Source organism: Microtus oregoni, unplaced genomic scaffold (assembly GCF_018167655.1).
Source record: "Microtus oregoni isolate MIOR12 unplaced genomic scaffold, Mior012 000062F_ref0000492, whole genome shotgun sequence".
Classification (NCBI taxonomy): Eukaryota; Metazoa; Chordata; class Mammalia; order Rodentia; family Cricetidae; genus Microtus; species Microtus oregoni.
In genome coordinates, this window is record NW_024543872.1 from 5,906,862 (window position 1) to 5,922,776 (window position 15,915).

General features: G+C 40.5%; 1 protein-coding gene across 2 annotated transcripts in view; it reads right to left on the minus strand.

Moving 5' to 3' along the window:
- Positions 1–15,915, minus strand: part of LOC121439718 (lanC-like protein 2) — a 45,040-nt gene that overhangs the window by 18,322 nt on the left and 10,803 nt on the right. For both annotated transcript variants that reach the window (XM_041640313.1, XM_041640312.1), the window contains exons 2-5: positions 12,913–13,030; positions 6,138–6,345; positions 4,937–5,084; positions 3,608–3,754 (exon numbers count right to left, since the gene is read on the minus strand). In XM_041640313.1, coding sequence (XP_041496247.1) covers positions 3,608–3,754; positions 4,937–5,084; positions 6,138–6,345; positions 12,913–13,030 — 621 coding nt within the window. The remainder of the gene's footprint in view (positions 1–3,607; positions 3,755–4,936; positions 5,085–6,137; positions 6,346–12,912; positions 13,031–15,915) is intronic.

Consider the following 15,915-nt stretch of genomic DNA (forward strand, 5'->3'; position numbering starts at 1 on the left):
TCTGCATGTCAGATTTGGCTGTAACTTGGATGAAAAGAATTTCTGTGCTGCATGCTCAGTCTCAGAATTAAAATGCTGAGTGCCGCTCCTACCTGGCAGCCCCAGAGCTAGCACAAAATGATACATCCTCCATTTTGAAATTTTCCTGACTCAGCAGCAGGAAAAAACTGGCTGTTTTAAAATGCCAGCTTTCTGGGCTGTGCCGCCATTGCGATCTGTCTCCTGCAGGAGACAGAGCTTTTGAATGGAGCATTTGGAGTAAAATGCTACAATTTGTTTGAAGGCAACTAGACTGCTGTGTGCCTAAAAGGGGGACATTGCGTGCCGCAACTGAGAGGCACAAGCAGCTCCACCATGCTAATGGTGCAATATACAAGGATCAGAGGCAAGAGCAGCTCTGCCATGTTGGACTGGGCGGGGCCAGCAGGCAGTACCTGTTTTTGACCTAGGAATGTCACAGCTTAGATTCTTAAGCGCCTAATGATTTAAAGGCGCAAATCAAAAGTGCTCCTGGATAATAAAAAATTACAGATTCACAATAAAACAGATTCAAACATAAAAGACCACACTGTTGGATAAATGTACATAGGCTTGAGAGAGAGAAAAAAAAGAATATAGAAAATAAAATTAATAGTTTAAAAAAAAGATAAAATCTTTAAAGAGACAGAGTACAGATAGTTAAGAGATTAAAAGAAAGAAAAAAAATAAGCCACATAAAAATAAAAAATTCACAGAGAGTCTGGATTATGTACATTATGTTTTCTTTAAAATTTTTGACTATGAAGGAGCTAAATACAGAGAGACATTTCATTGTATGGGCTGCCAAATGGAACCAAAACGGATATCATGAGGGTATGACTTCAGAATTTGGGTCTAAGGATATGATGCTTTGAAAAGGGTCTTCTTTTGTTTTCACAGAGGACCAGACCCTATGGATTGCATCTATCCCGATATGATATGATAGACCACGACCTCCCGAAAAGTTCCTATGAACACCCTCAAAAAATTACTTCACTCAACTGCCAACTGAGATAAACCTGGCACACAGGTTACACCCTAAATGATCTGATTAACAGCGCCCCCATTCAGCAGGAAGCAGTTTGGAGAGAAAAACTGCGCCCATGTTCCCAAAATATTGTTTATAAATGTTCTTTTACATTTAAAGGGGGAAATGATATAGGTATGAGTAATTTGCATTGGTATGGACTTTACAGTCAATTTTGTTATATGTATATGTATTTCTGATCTTGATTAAGGTATTGTGATTGTGTAGTTTATTTAAAAATGTAATGTATAATTAAGAAATATAGGTTAATGGATAATCATCAATAATAGTCAAGCTTGTAGTCATGTTAGTTAGATTTTCTAGATATATAGAGATATATTTCAGTTAGATAGACATTCTTCATATCTTTCAAAGACTACAGAATATGGCATTTAATGTTTTAATAACTTAGGACTTTTCATGACAATGAGACACTCTCTCTGCTCCTGGCAGCACCAATCTACTTCAAGAAGAAGATGGGCATCGAAGAGGATCCTTATGGAGTTTGATAGCCATTTGGGCAAGAAACTGTTCTTGCCTGGACTGTTGCATAAACTGGACAAAGAGAACCCGCAGAGAGAGGACTGCTGAACTTGCCTAAAGGTGAGATGGCCTTTCGGGGTTCCTGACTCATGAAAGAGTCTGCGAGACATTCTGCAGGACACAGCAGAAAGTGACTGAACTGTCTTTGGAATTTCCTGCTTGATGAAAATGTCTGCTGGATACTATGGGCCTGAAGGCTGAAGATGGATGCCCCAACCGTACAAAAGAACTTTGGGCGACTGTCCAGGCAGCGAGATGTCTCTGTCATTTCTAGAGTTTTCTTATTTCTTGTTTACTTAGGTAGTATTATATCCTTCTGGAGTCTTTGATGGAGTTAAAGAATAAATAGATAGTTATAGTTTTCCTTAGTTATGATAAAAGATAAAATAGATATAAATATTGTAACTGTAATTCTTGCTTGATAACTGTTTTGCTATATGTAATTTTACTATGTTAAAGTTAAAGCCTTTCTTTTTTGTTTAAACAGAAAAAGGGGAAATGATGTGGGAGTGATTTCTTATTAATAAAGAAACTGCCTAGACCCATTTGATAGGCCAACCCTTAGGTAGGCGGAGTAAACAGAACGGAATGCTGGGAGAAAGAAGCTGAGTCAGGGAGTCACCATGGCTCTCCCACTCCAGACAGACGCAGGTTAAGATCATTCCTGGTAAGCCAGCTTGTGGGCTACACAGATTAATAGAAATGGGTTAGATCAATATGTAAAAGCTAGCCAATAAGAAACTGAAACTAATGGGTCAGGCAGTGTTTAAAAGAATACAGTTTCCGTGTAATTATTTTGGGTAAAGCTAGCCGGGTGGTGGGACACAGCCCGCAGCTCCTTATTTCAACAGGTTTTTTGAGACAGGGTTTCTCTGTGGCTTTGGTAGCTTTGGTGCCTGTCCTAGAACGAGCTCGTGTAGACCAGGCTGGCCTTGAACTCCCAGAGATTCGCCTGCCTCTGCCTCCCGAGTGCTGGGATTAAAGGCGTGCGCCATCACCACCCAGCTAACAGATGGTTTCTTTATCAAGCCCCAACTCATTTTGTTGCTTATAGGAAAGAAGGGTCTAAGAGATCCAAAAGCCCCTTAGAGATGTCTGAAGAAGCCCCTTCCTCCACTACACTGGCTTCATCTCAACACAGACATGGACCAGTGCAGCTTCTGTTGTATTTAAGTTCCCTAGTTCTATGGTTCTACAGGAAAAACCAATTGGTTTTTTGCTGACAGCTTCCTTGGGCATTCCTGTGTGATCCTCTGTCCCCTTAGGTCGTTTGCCATTTTTTAACTTCTTTTCAGTTTATACCTTTTTCTTTTGGGATCCTACATGTTCCTAGTTTCATCAAAGAGTTAGAATTTCTGTGTTCATTGTTCCTTTTATTTAGAAAGGATTTAAAAGAGAACTTTGTCTTTATCCTACCACTGCAAAAGTGGACTTCCATTTTTCAAATGCATTTGGAAAAGTTTTCATATAGACTATACTGCCAGTCTTCAAAATGACAACGAGAGATGGAGTGACCGCAGGACAGGCGGCATGGTGCTGAGGATATGCACGTAACACAGGTAGCCACTTCGGTAGCAGCCAGCTCCATCACACTCCTTAACTGTGTCTGTAGAAGCTGACCCGTGTTTCTAAACAGCAGTTACTAAAGAGTGCTTCTGTGTTCCTCACCTTAAAAGCAAGTAAGTAAAGTTTTCATAATTTGTATTTCTCTTAAAAAAATAACATCAACCCAAGCAAGCATCTGAATCTGAAGCACATACCTGCCTTAAAGAGTCCCTACTTCATGAGGAGGATGAGGGCAGAAGGGAGCAGTGGGTGACAAGCGACTATTCTGGGACAAACTAGACACGGAATGCACTTTTAGGAATTCACTGCTGTAAAGCCAAGTCAATTATCTGTGAGTCAAACCAGAACCCTCAATTCAGTCTATTTGGTCTCTATGAAGAGTTTAATACCCCGTTCATATTGGTCTAATGCATATGGTCACTATGTTTATTATCCCAGGGAACTCTTACATACCTGCATTAGCATGTAGTAGATTCCAGCCATGCCATGGGCTGCTCCAATATACTGCTTTCTATGCCACTGATACAGCAGGGGGCAGCGCTCAGTTTTCCTTTCTTCCCTTGACAACGTCTTTCCTGACTCAATAATAGCAGTGACTACCTGTGGAGACAGGAGACATTAGACATCAAAACAACTTACAAGCATCTTCATCTGCTCTAATTAACATTGGTGTGTGGGAGAAGACAGAGAAGTTATTTAATTAAACAAAATTAAGCATCCATTATCTAACAATTACATTTACTTAATAAATTCAGTCAGAGAGAAATCAGAAAGTAATGCTTGAGGGGAAAACATTAAAAAGTCTACTTAGGGAACTGAAGTTCTTAGTATAAATAGTTGACTAAATTTTATAAAACCTTCCTATTAAAAAAACCACCCCAAACTTCTTACTTGCTTCATAGCTGTTATGTTTTCTCTGAAAGGCAGCAAATAAATCTCTAAGGCGGTACACACACTAGTTTCATTGGTGAAGTTGGTGGGGTGTTAAGGAACGGGGTCTCCTGTGTTATGCTCTAATGCCTGGAATGACTACATGGCAAAGACCCACTTTGTAAAGTGCTGTGAGTTTCAGATGGGCGTCCGTCCAGCCCTCTAGGTTGTGGGAATGTCCGTCCAGCCTTCTAGCCAGCCCTCTAGGTTGTGGGAATGTCCATCCAGCCTTCTAGCCAGCCCTCTAGGTTGTGGGAATGTCCATCCAGCCTTCTAGCCAGCCCTCTAGGTTGTGGGAATGTCCATCCAGCCTTCTAGGTTGTGGGAATGTCCGTCCAGCCTTCTAGCCAGCCCTCTAGGTTGTGGGAATGTCCATCCAGCCTTCTAGGTTGTGGGAATGTCCGTCCAGCCTTCTAGCCAGCCCTCTAGGTTGTGGGAATGCGACGTGAGCAGATGTGAGGTGGGCACGTTGTAAGGGGAACCCTGCCAAAGGAAGCTGTTTCTTTACCTTTCCAAGCAGGCTACGGGTGCCCAGACTACATTTGGCTATGTGGACGGGTATATGCAGAGGACAGCAGAACAGAATGAAAAGAATACAGATACCCATCTGTGATCACCTCCCTCTAACCTCTTGAAGTTGAACTATGTAGTTCCAATGAAACACAACCTACCTAACACAGTTCACTGATTTTTAAAAGATGTTTGAGAAGAAAATTAGCTATTTCTAAAAGATATTTTATGAGATACTTTTTTAAAAAACTAATCCTACCTAGAAACAGAGGCCGGGTATTAATATAACTGTATGCTATCAGTTAGCTTTGAACTTTGGTAGGTTCAGCAGACCCACAATACCTCTTTAATAGCTGTCTCACCAACAGTGCCTGGGCCAATCTCTGTGTTCAGGTACAGTAAGGCATATAGGTAACCTGCCCGTCCATACAGCAGCTCATCAGGAAGCTCTGATTCTTGACAGACAACGGTTCTGTGCATCTGTAGAAGTCTAACCAACAAGACAAAGGGTTAGCCCAGAAAATGCCTAAAAATTCTCTCAATTATGACCAAAAAATAATAAGTTCATAAAACAATCAAAACCTCTCTACTAATTCCTGTTTCAAATAACAAAATTAGGGGCTGGAGAGATGGCTCAGAGGTTAAGAGCACTGACTGTTCTTCCAGAGGTCCTGAGTTCAATTCCCAGCAACTACGTGGTGGCTCATAACCATCTGTAATGAGATGCCTTCTTTTGGCCTGCAGGCATACATGCAGACAGGTCACTATATACATAATAAATAAATATATACTCAAATAACAAAATTAAGATCAAAAGTATCTGGGCTGGAGATGTAGGCCAGTGTTAAAAGTGTATGAGGTACTGGATTCAATCTCCAGCTCTGAGAAAAATTCTTTCAGCCCCAAATGTCCACCTCTCTACTACTCTAAATCATACAGTACAAACAGAGTTCACACTTTAAGAACCAGTATTAGAAGAAAGTGATGTAAAATCCGAGTAAGATAAAGCTGAGATGTAGTTACTGCTTAGGTAAGACTAAGACGCTCCATCTTTCAACATCAGACGTCCTCACGTGCCAGATACTCTACCAGATCCAAAAAAGGGACCTTGCTTTCTGCTTGTTCAGGAAGAATATAAGCTGACCATTGCAAAAACCTTCATACGCCATCATCATTCCCTCATCACCATAACTAAGAACTAAAAACCTTCACACGCCATCATCATTCCCTCATCACCATAACTAAGAACTAAAAACTGACCTCCAACTATTCTCCAACTATTTCATGAATGCGAACTCACTTTCATACATTGAAGGCAATCAAAAATTGTTTAGAATGATTATTAAAGCCCCACAGAAATTAAGAGACACTCCTGCATGTATATAAAAAGAACGCATGATCCCACCAGTAAGACTAACATATTTCGCTTTTCAGAGAGATCTGTTTGCAATTGTCAATTAGAAAATCAGTTAATTGTTGACCATCTTTGCTCAGTAATTCTGCAACAAAACATCTGGAGACATTTCCAATTTTTCAGACTCACTTTGTGATGCATTCCTGGGACTCACATTCACTTTTGAGTCTGTGGTAGATCACAGCTCCCACGGCAAGGGGCCCGGCATCTCCACACAGGAAGGTGAGTCTGCGACCACTCAGATTCCGGAGTGTTCTCTTCACGTAATCCAGGGACTGCAGCAGGTAGGTCTGGTCGCCAGTGACCCGGTACAGCTGCAGGTAGAGAAGTGCTATGCCTGGAATGAGTCCCACCCCCAAAAGAAAAGCATTACTATCTTCCTTTCACCTGCAGGGAGTAATTTTACAGTTCAACAAAACATTTTCTGCAAAGACTGTGTATTTTCAAATAGACAACATAAACAATAACAACAACAAAATATATAATTTATTTCAGAAAATTGAGAACTGCTGAAAACAAAAGACACAAAAATTAGGGTAGAAAAGGCCATGAAACAGTGGAAATGGTGAGGCAGCACTTTACGCTTAGAAAAGACAGAAGGCATGCTACTGCTCCAGCCACTCCCGGTTCTGACTCACGCCCGCTTAGCCTCATCCCCTCTGAATCGCAGGCCGATGAACTCCTTTTCTGTTTTCCCTCACATCATTTCCTTCTACACTGAGCAACACCCAGATTCTTCGCCCAAGTCTTCGCTCACAGAGGACAAGAGCCAGGAGTCCTGCTGAGAGATCTTTGCAGAAGCCCTTAGGAGAATGACTTATCTTGAAAGGTACTCTGACCCCCGAGCTAAGGGACTGTGGGGGAAGGTGCTTAGATTTGATCAGTACATGCAGTGGGTCACAATAGACTCCATTACAATGTTCAATTAATATGTATTAGTAAAAAAAAGAAGTCAGCTAAGTAAAAAAGGAATCAATATAAAGAAAGCACACTGCATGAGAAAGTACAGAAATAAATGTGACAGCGACTAGCTCAAATAAAACATTCGTTTAAGCTAAAATTGATGTTCTTTAATATTCTAGATTTCATCTAATTTACCTAATAATCTGATTTTTATTCTTTTTATTTTAATTTTTAAATTTCTATAGCTATCTAGCTGTTTGTTTCTTTTGTAGCTAATTCAGGGTACTTCACATGTTCAAGTTGATCTGAAACATATTTTAAAATTACAATGAATATATGCCAATTTAAAAACTAGGGGATAACTCTATCAAAATAGAGACAAGGAGGGCAGCTGGGGCCTATATCCCCATTATTCCTAAGAAAGAATTAATTAAAGATGAAGAGACACAGTCTACCTTTGTCTCACAGCTTTCTATAAATTGTAAGATGTCCACAGATAAGGTAAGAGGGAAAAAATGAGAGCACTCACCTTGCCCAAACAGTAAATGATTTCATTTCACTTTACCGTTTTCTGTGACCTAGTTCCTACGGAAAGCATGGCCTCTAAGGTGGTGGTGGCTTTATAACACCTCCCTTATAACACCTCCCTTATAACACCGGCTCCTGCAGATCGACCTCCCTTATAACACCGGCTCCTGCAGCTCGACCTCCCTTATAACACTGGTTCTTGCAGGTCGACCTCCCTTATAACACCGGTTCTTGCAGGTCAACCTCCTCTACTTGGTAACACTGTTTAAGAAGTCTATCTGCACATTTTCTTGCCTTTTCCTCTCTGCCTATCCCAGCAATATTTTGCCAACTTTTCACTTATAAAAGTTCCCTCTCAGGGTATACCATTCTTTCTAGGAATGCCTCCTTACTTCGGAAGGGATTAAGAAACACAATCTATCTTTTCTTGCCTCCATGAAAATATCTCACTGCCAATGGCAGACACCAGCTGGTGGGAAAGGATATCACAAGCGAGTATAACTAGGAAACAGGCAAGCATTGCTATCCTAACATGACAAAACAGGCTTCAAACATAGCCTGAAGGGATGAGAAAGTCTTCAAATTCTCAATAAATAGCCCCAGGTGATATAAAATTTCTAAACACACACAATCAAAACCGGGTGCATACAATATCATAAAACATTTTCTACTAGATGTAAAAGCACGGATTAATAATTATAAACCCAACATAGTGACAGCAGATGATTTCAATACCCCATTCTCACTAATACACAAGCCATCCAGAAGAAACATCAGACAAACACTGGAATTAAACAGAATAACAAATCAAATGAATCTAACAGAAATCTGCAGGACATTTCACCCAAACACTGAAGAATATATATTCTCAGCATCAGGCCATGGAATGTTTTCCCAAAACGGCCCTGTATTTGAAGACAAGCAATTCCCGATAAATACCGTAAAACTGAAATAACATTCTGTACTCAAACAGACTACAAGGAGGTAAAGCTAGACACCAGCAGCAACAGAAACCACTGAGAGTATAGTTTCATACTGAATGATAAATGGATCACTGAAGAAATCAGCTGCCTAAATAAAAATAATTTGAGAGATAGGCCCCCCCAGACACATGCCTCTGCCGGCCTGCTGTGGAACAATCCTTCTGTACACTGTGAGAATGGGTTGCTCTCATTGTTAATAAAAAGCTGATTGGCTGACAGCTAGGGAGAATTTTCAGGTCAGAGAGAATGCTGGGAAGAAGGAGGGTGGAGCTGGAGGAATCTTGAGCCAGAAAGGGAAGAAGCAACCTGGGATGTTCGTGGATGAGGTAAACAAGCCTCGGGGCAGCACACAGATGAATGGAAATGGGTTAATTTAAGTTATAAGACCTGGCTGGAGATAAGACTAAACTATTGGCCAAGCATTTATAATTAATAATAAGTCTCTGTGTGGCTATCTGGGAGCGACTGCCGGGACATAGAAAAACTCCCCCTACAACATTCACCCACCTACCTAGCTCTGGCACCTCCTGGAGTCTGACCTGAAAATCCACGCAACTACCAAAGACCCACTTCTTTACCTGCTTCCTAGACACACATCCACGGCATGACCTGGCACTGGTCTTGTATGAATTCTAACCCAGAATTCCAAACAGGACCCCCAGACACATTCTGCTCAACCACCTACCTATCAGCCACCCTACTCACCATGGTACTAGGAACTGTGTGAATATGACCTGGAACTCCAGGTACAAAATCCCAGAAACAATTTGCAAACCCACCTACCAAGAATCCCTAGGACCACTAAGCATTCCGAGTCTTTGACCCCAATGAGTCACCAAATCTGGCTTGTACCACAGCCACCTCCACTTATGCCTAACCCCTATGGAGCATCTGCACAGTGAGCCTGCTACAAATTTCTGTGAATCACCAGAGAGAATCTGTAAGCTGACAGAAGTTCTGTGTGGTGGGTTTAATGAGAATGGCTTCCATAGGCTAATGTGTTTGAATGCTTGGACCCCAGTTAGTAGAATTGTTTGGGAAGGATTAGAACATGTAGTCTTGTTGAGGTGGTGTGTCACTTGGGGTGTACCTGGAGGTTTCAAAAGTCCATACCAGGCCCAATCTCACTGTCTCTCTCCTACCTGCCTATGGATCAAGATGGAAGTTTTCAACTTCTGCTCTAGTGCCATACCTGGCTGCCTGCCAACATGCTCCCTGTGAGGATGACCATGAACTAAATAACCCTATGAAACTATAAGCAAGCCTCCAATAAGCTGCCTTGATCATGGTGCATCTTGACAAGAGAACAACTAGGACAGAGGTTGGTACTAGGGACTGGAATATTGCTGTGACAATAGTGATCCTGCTATTGTTTAGATCAGCAGTTCTCAACCTATGGGTTGATACCTGTTTGGGGTATCAAAGAAACCTTGCAAAAGGTTCAAATATCAGATATTTACATTATGATTCATAATGGCAAAATTACAGTGATGATGTAGGAACAATAATAAATTTACGGTTGGGGTCACCACAGCATGGGGAATTGTATTAAAGAGTTGCAGCATCAGGAAGCCTGAGAACCAATGGTTGAGAGGAATGTGGAAGACATTGGGACTTTGGATTAGGAAAGCAGTTGAATGCTGTAAGTAGGCCTTAACGCGCAATCCCAGCAGGAGCTGAGAAGGTAATAGTGCTGAGAGCGATGCGGGCTTCGGACGCTCAGCTGAAGAGGTCAGACGGGAATAACTGCAACTTGGATAGAGACCATGCTTCGGATATTTGCCAGAGTTCAAATTGAAGAGTTGTGGTGTAGTATCACTGGCAGAGGGTGGATACGAAGAAAGAGGGAAATGAATGGAATTGAGATGCATGATGTGAAAGACACAAAGAATGAATAAAAAGTTAAAAAAAAGAAAGAAAACTTCAAACTGCTGAGAGAGAAATGTTCATAGATTTGTAGGATTAGTATCCTGAAAATGACCATTTCCAAAAAGCTATTTACAGATTCAATACAGTTCCTAGTTCATTCACCACAGAAATAGAAAAAACAATCCTAAAATTCAACTGAAACCACAGAAGACCACAGACAGCCAAAACAATCCTGGAGAAAAAGAATAATGCTGGAGGGACTACGAAACACGATGATACTGGTCCACAAGCAGACGTGTAGACCACTGAGACAAAATAAAAATAAAAATCGAGAAGATCCGGGTTAACATCAGCACAGACCTGTTTATACAAACAAAAATATATATGGTACTTTGAAAATATTTCCATTTAGTGAAAAAATATAATTCTTCCTAGGGCATGTGACTTCCCATTCATGGTCTTTTGGCCAAGTTTTCAGTGGTGTATTGGTTATGTTTTCTTCTAGCAGTTTCAATGTTTCAGGTCTCACATTAAGGCCTTTGATCCATTCAAAGTTGGTTTTCGTGCAAAATGATAGATATGGGCCTAATTTCGTTTGCACCACAGTGGTTACTGCAGAAACTCCTAGCTGATCAAAGTGCCAAGAATAAGTAATTGCCAGTGTTCAGCTTGAGATAGGCTATCTATAGCAAACTCCTCCCTTCCACGTCTGAGGAAACATCACAGAGGATGAGGCTGGAAGAATGTAAGGCTAAAGAGAGGATGGGAGAAGGGTTGTGAAATGCTGGACGTGGGCTGTTTCATACCGCAACTCCCAACAGCCATGGTTGCCTGCACAAGAACTGTGTATGGTTAAAGCAGCCAAAACTCCAGCATAGATAGGAAGGGTCACCCTGGGTCACCTGGCAGATGTGGTGGCTTCAGGTAAGACTGTCCTTGCCCTAGAGGATGACCCCAAACCCATGCACACATACTCTACATTAATTTGACTCAGGGGGTTATCATTATTATTAATAATATAAAAGAATACACAAAGTTGAGAGGAAGATGGGTTTTGGGTCCTGGAAGGTTGGAGAAAGGTAAGAGGGGTAGATATGATCAAAACACATTGTATAAATGTATTAAATTATCAAAGAGTAAGTAAAAATATTTTTTAAAGCTAAGAAGAAAAGTCTCTAAATTTGTATGCGAATTATGAGCATGTAAATCAGACTTCACTATAATTTCAGAGAACAAGGTCTATCTTCTTTTACAAAACTGACAGAGCTACGAAAATGTTCTGACTACCTGGTAGTGTTAGGTAGCCAGTTAGATACTGTAGGCCAGGGGCACATTGGAGCTGACTACTTCCTAATCTAGAACTTGTACAATCAAGGTCTAAAACGAATATCCGTCAAAAGAATGAGACTTGAGTGATGCCACGAACAGACAGCTATCTAAACCTTGTTCCAGGAGCCCCACACCTAGTAGGATTACTAGCGGACACCCTCATAAAGGACAAAAATAGCTCCACGTCCCTTCTCCAATAGCCTGTCCAAACAGACTGCCAATACCCTGAACAGGAAACGGCCTCAGAAAGAGCTGTCTGTTCTAGAAATAGTACAAATCTGACCTAAAACAGGTCTCACACTGTCCACTTTGCTCACTGTTCCCTCAGACCCTTTACTCACGTTACAGCACAGAGTGACCCCTGTGCCACTACCCACATTCACCCCTTCACAACGCGTTCAACCTTAATCTGTCATAAACATTTGCTATTCCTTAAACTACACTCTGTGGATCTCATCTGAGCTCCCTCATCATAGATCATGAGAACCAGGAAGAAAAAAAATCCCTGTGCTAGAACAGCAAAAACATAAAATTAGTTAAGGCAGTTAATTTTGAGACCATACTTTTTCGGTCCTGAATTATACGACTTTTGTTTAAATGATGTAATAAACAAACAAACAAATAAATAAATTGTTAAAATTATATATACATATATGTGTGTGTGTGTGTGTGTGTGTGTGTGTATATATATATATATATATATATATTTTTTTTTTTTTTTAAATTATTTGGATCAAATTAAACATAACAAACCAGGTAGTCATTTATGAAAGAGACCAGAGACGCTATTTCATCAAAACCTGTCAGAACGGAAAATGTAACAAGCCAAAACCAACAAAGTAAATCATAGGTAGGCCTTTTATTGCCACACATTTGCATAGCTATATATAAGATATGTTGTAAAAATATACTACATGTGCCGGGGGTGGTGGCACACGCCTTTAATCCCAACACTCGGGAGGCAGAGGCAGACGGATCTCTGGGAGTTCAAGGCAAGCCTGGTCTACAAGAGCTAGTTCCAGGACAGGAACCAAAAGCTACGGAGAAACCCTGTCTCGAAAAATAAAATATATATATATGTATATGTATACATATATATATGTATATACTACATGTTAAAGATCAAACCTTCAGACAGTATTTCTTCAGAAAGAAGACTACAAAACAGCTCATAATAAAACTATCTAAGCTTCAAGGGTATAAACGTCACCATTTTAAAAATAGGACAAAATTTCAAAGTTGTGGTGTATATATCACAGTTCCAGAACGGAAAACAGAGGTTCCTACTTCACCTGTCCAACCGGTATATGCAGAGCAATCATGAGGGTCCGCTGTCTTCAGTCCCTCCTCCATTTGCTGTAGAAGATCTTTGATTTTGGTCTGGATACGCTTTATGAAGTTAGAAACAATCTAAAAATCAAAGAAAGAAAGAAATTTAATTGCATAAGAAGAGAAATTCATGAAAGCAGTGGAAAGTTGCACTGGACACAATAGCGAAAATGACCTTATTTGGTTCCCAGGTGGCCAGAGCCTATTCTGGCTTTTCAGAGTTAATGCTTTAATAAAACAATGCCTTATATGGATTAGCACTCATAAATAATATCATAAAGAATAATTCATAGAAATCAAAGACACAGACTAAAAAAAGCAAAAACAGAAGATTATTTGACTACACAAACATTTTTGTTCATATAAAAAACATTGAAAAAATCTGGGTGATAGTTAATTCACACTGCCAAGTTGACTGATTTAGAATCACCTAAGAGAGACAACAATGAGTGTGCCTCTGAGGGCAATTCTAAACAGGTCTAACTGAGAGCAAACCTACCCTATGTGCGGGTGGCACCAACCCAAGAACTAGGTTCCGTGACTAAGTTCAAAAGGGAATCAGCTTAATGCCAGCATTCTTCTCCCTCTGTCTGTGACCGCGTACTCAATGTGACAAGCCATCTCAAACTCTCACTCTCCCAGTGACATGCCTTCCTGCCATGATTCTTAAAGAAATATAGCAGCCAAAGCACTACAGACATGGTAGCACTTGCCTGTAATCCTGGTGTTTGGGAGGTGGAGACAAAAAGACAAAGAGTTCAATGCCAGGTTTAATTGCATAATTTCAAGGCTACTCTGGGCTCTGCCAGGCCCCACCTCACAATGAAAACAAAAAAACAAACAAAAGCTTCCTGCTGTCCCACCCACTCTCAGACTATCCCCTTTTGGTCAGGGACAGCACACCACACACCTTCAAGGTTCTTTCAACCCATATGCCATTGGACAACCTCAGCAAGGTCTAAGATGTATGCTATGAGCTCACGCATGCATTGGGGAATCCCATTGAGACCAGAGATAGTGCACCCACTCACCTACTAATTCCCACTGCCCCCACATACCATCAGATCAAGCCCATGAGACCAGAAATGCTTTCCTGCAGCCTGAGTCTCCCTAGTCCATACACCCTTGAACAGCCCCATGAGAAAAAAACCTGTCCCCTGGCTCACACTGACAGGTGCCCCTTGAACAAAGGTTTCTTTGACGTTTGAGACTATACTACAGCCACCCATCTACAAGTAAACACCCAACAATTTCTCTACAACATAATTTTACATAGTACCTAACCATGCCAAAAGAAGCTAAGTCCATAAAGAACACAAAGCACAAACACACCCTGACTACAGAAGTGCCAGGAACTCATTCAGAAAGGTACAGAAGTGTCTGGAACTCATTCAGGATGGTAAGATGCAGTTCCAAATATAAAAACCTCCCAGAAAAAGGTTGAACCCCAGAGACAGAGCAGAGCCAAAATCAAATCAGGAGAAAAGACCAGAAATGGAGCAACACATGGACAGTGGTCCGGAACAGTCCTTAGAAAAAGAGAATGTAAGTATGAGACCATCCATCACAGAGGAACTCCTGGCAGTGAGTAAAAACTTCTAGGAAGTAGAAAAAGAACGTGCTGGATGTCACGCATTCAGGGGTCCTACTGCTGGAGTCAGTAAGTTACCCTAGGGGAAGGTCTAGTAATACAGTGTGGTACCTTGAACACAGTCTGAACATGGAAAATGACAACTCAAATATGCTGCAGCCTAGTCTTCATCACAAACATACCCACCTAAAAAAGGAAATGAGACCTAACAAATAACAACCAACTAACAAAGTCCTGAGAACAAAAAAGTGCAAACTGAACGCAAAAAGACAGCCACGAAGAAGATACCAGAGGACGGATAGATCCCCTGTGCTCAGGAATAGGTAGAATTAATCTAGTAATTCAATCCAATCTCCATAAAAATTTCAATGTATTTTTTCATAGAAACTTAAAAATAATTTTCAATTTCATATGAAAACATAAAAATGCAGGTCAGCTAAAACAATCCTGAATAATAAAGGAACTGCTGGAAGTATTGCCATCCCTGACCTCAAATGTTACTGTGGAGATATAGTAATAAAACGAGCATGGTATTGGCATAAAAACAGACATGAGGTTTGATAAAGAAGGAAGAAATACACACTGGGGAAAAAGAAGACAGTATCTTCAACAAATGTTGCTTGTCAAACAGGATACCTACAAGCAGAAATATGCAAATGAATTTCCACTGATCACCTGCACAAAACTCAACTTCAGATGGAACAGAGATCTCAAATCAACATAAGGTCAGATACACTGAACCTGGTAGAAGAGAAAGTGGGGGAAAGTCTTGAACTCATTGGCACAGGAAAGGGCTTTCTGAACAGAACACCAACATCATCAGCACTAATAATAACAACTAATAAATGGTACTTCATAAAGTTGAAAAGCTTCTACACAGCATTTGGACAATGCAGCAGCTTACAGAATGGGAAAATAACTTTAGCAATTATTCATTTAATAGGTTAGTATCTAAACTATATAGAGAAAAACTGAATATCAAGAAAACAACTTAATTTTAAAATGAGATACTCAACTAATCAGACTTAGAAACACTTAAATGTTCAACATCCCTAACCACTAGGGAAATGCAAATCAAAATTACATGTTACACCAGTCAGAATGGCCAAAATCAATATGCAAATGATAGCACATGCCAATGAAAATGCATGGAAAACATAACACTTTCAAAACAATCCTGAGCAAGAAGAACAATACTGGAGGGATTATCATTCCAGATACAGAATTACGGAACTATAGTAGTAAAAATACCATGATATTGTAGAAAAACCAACATGTTGGCCAATAGAACAAAATAGTACTTAGGTACACATAATTACAGTCATCTGATAGTTGGCAAACATGCTAAAAGCATACACTGGAGAAAAGATAGCAT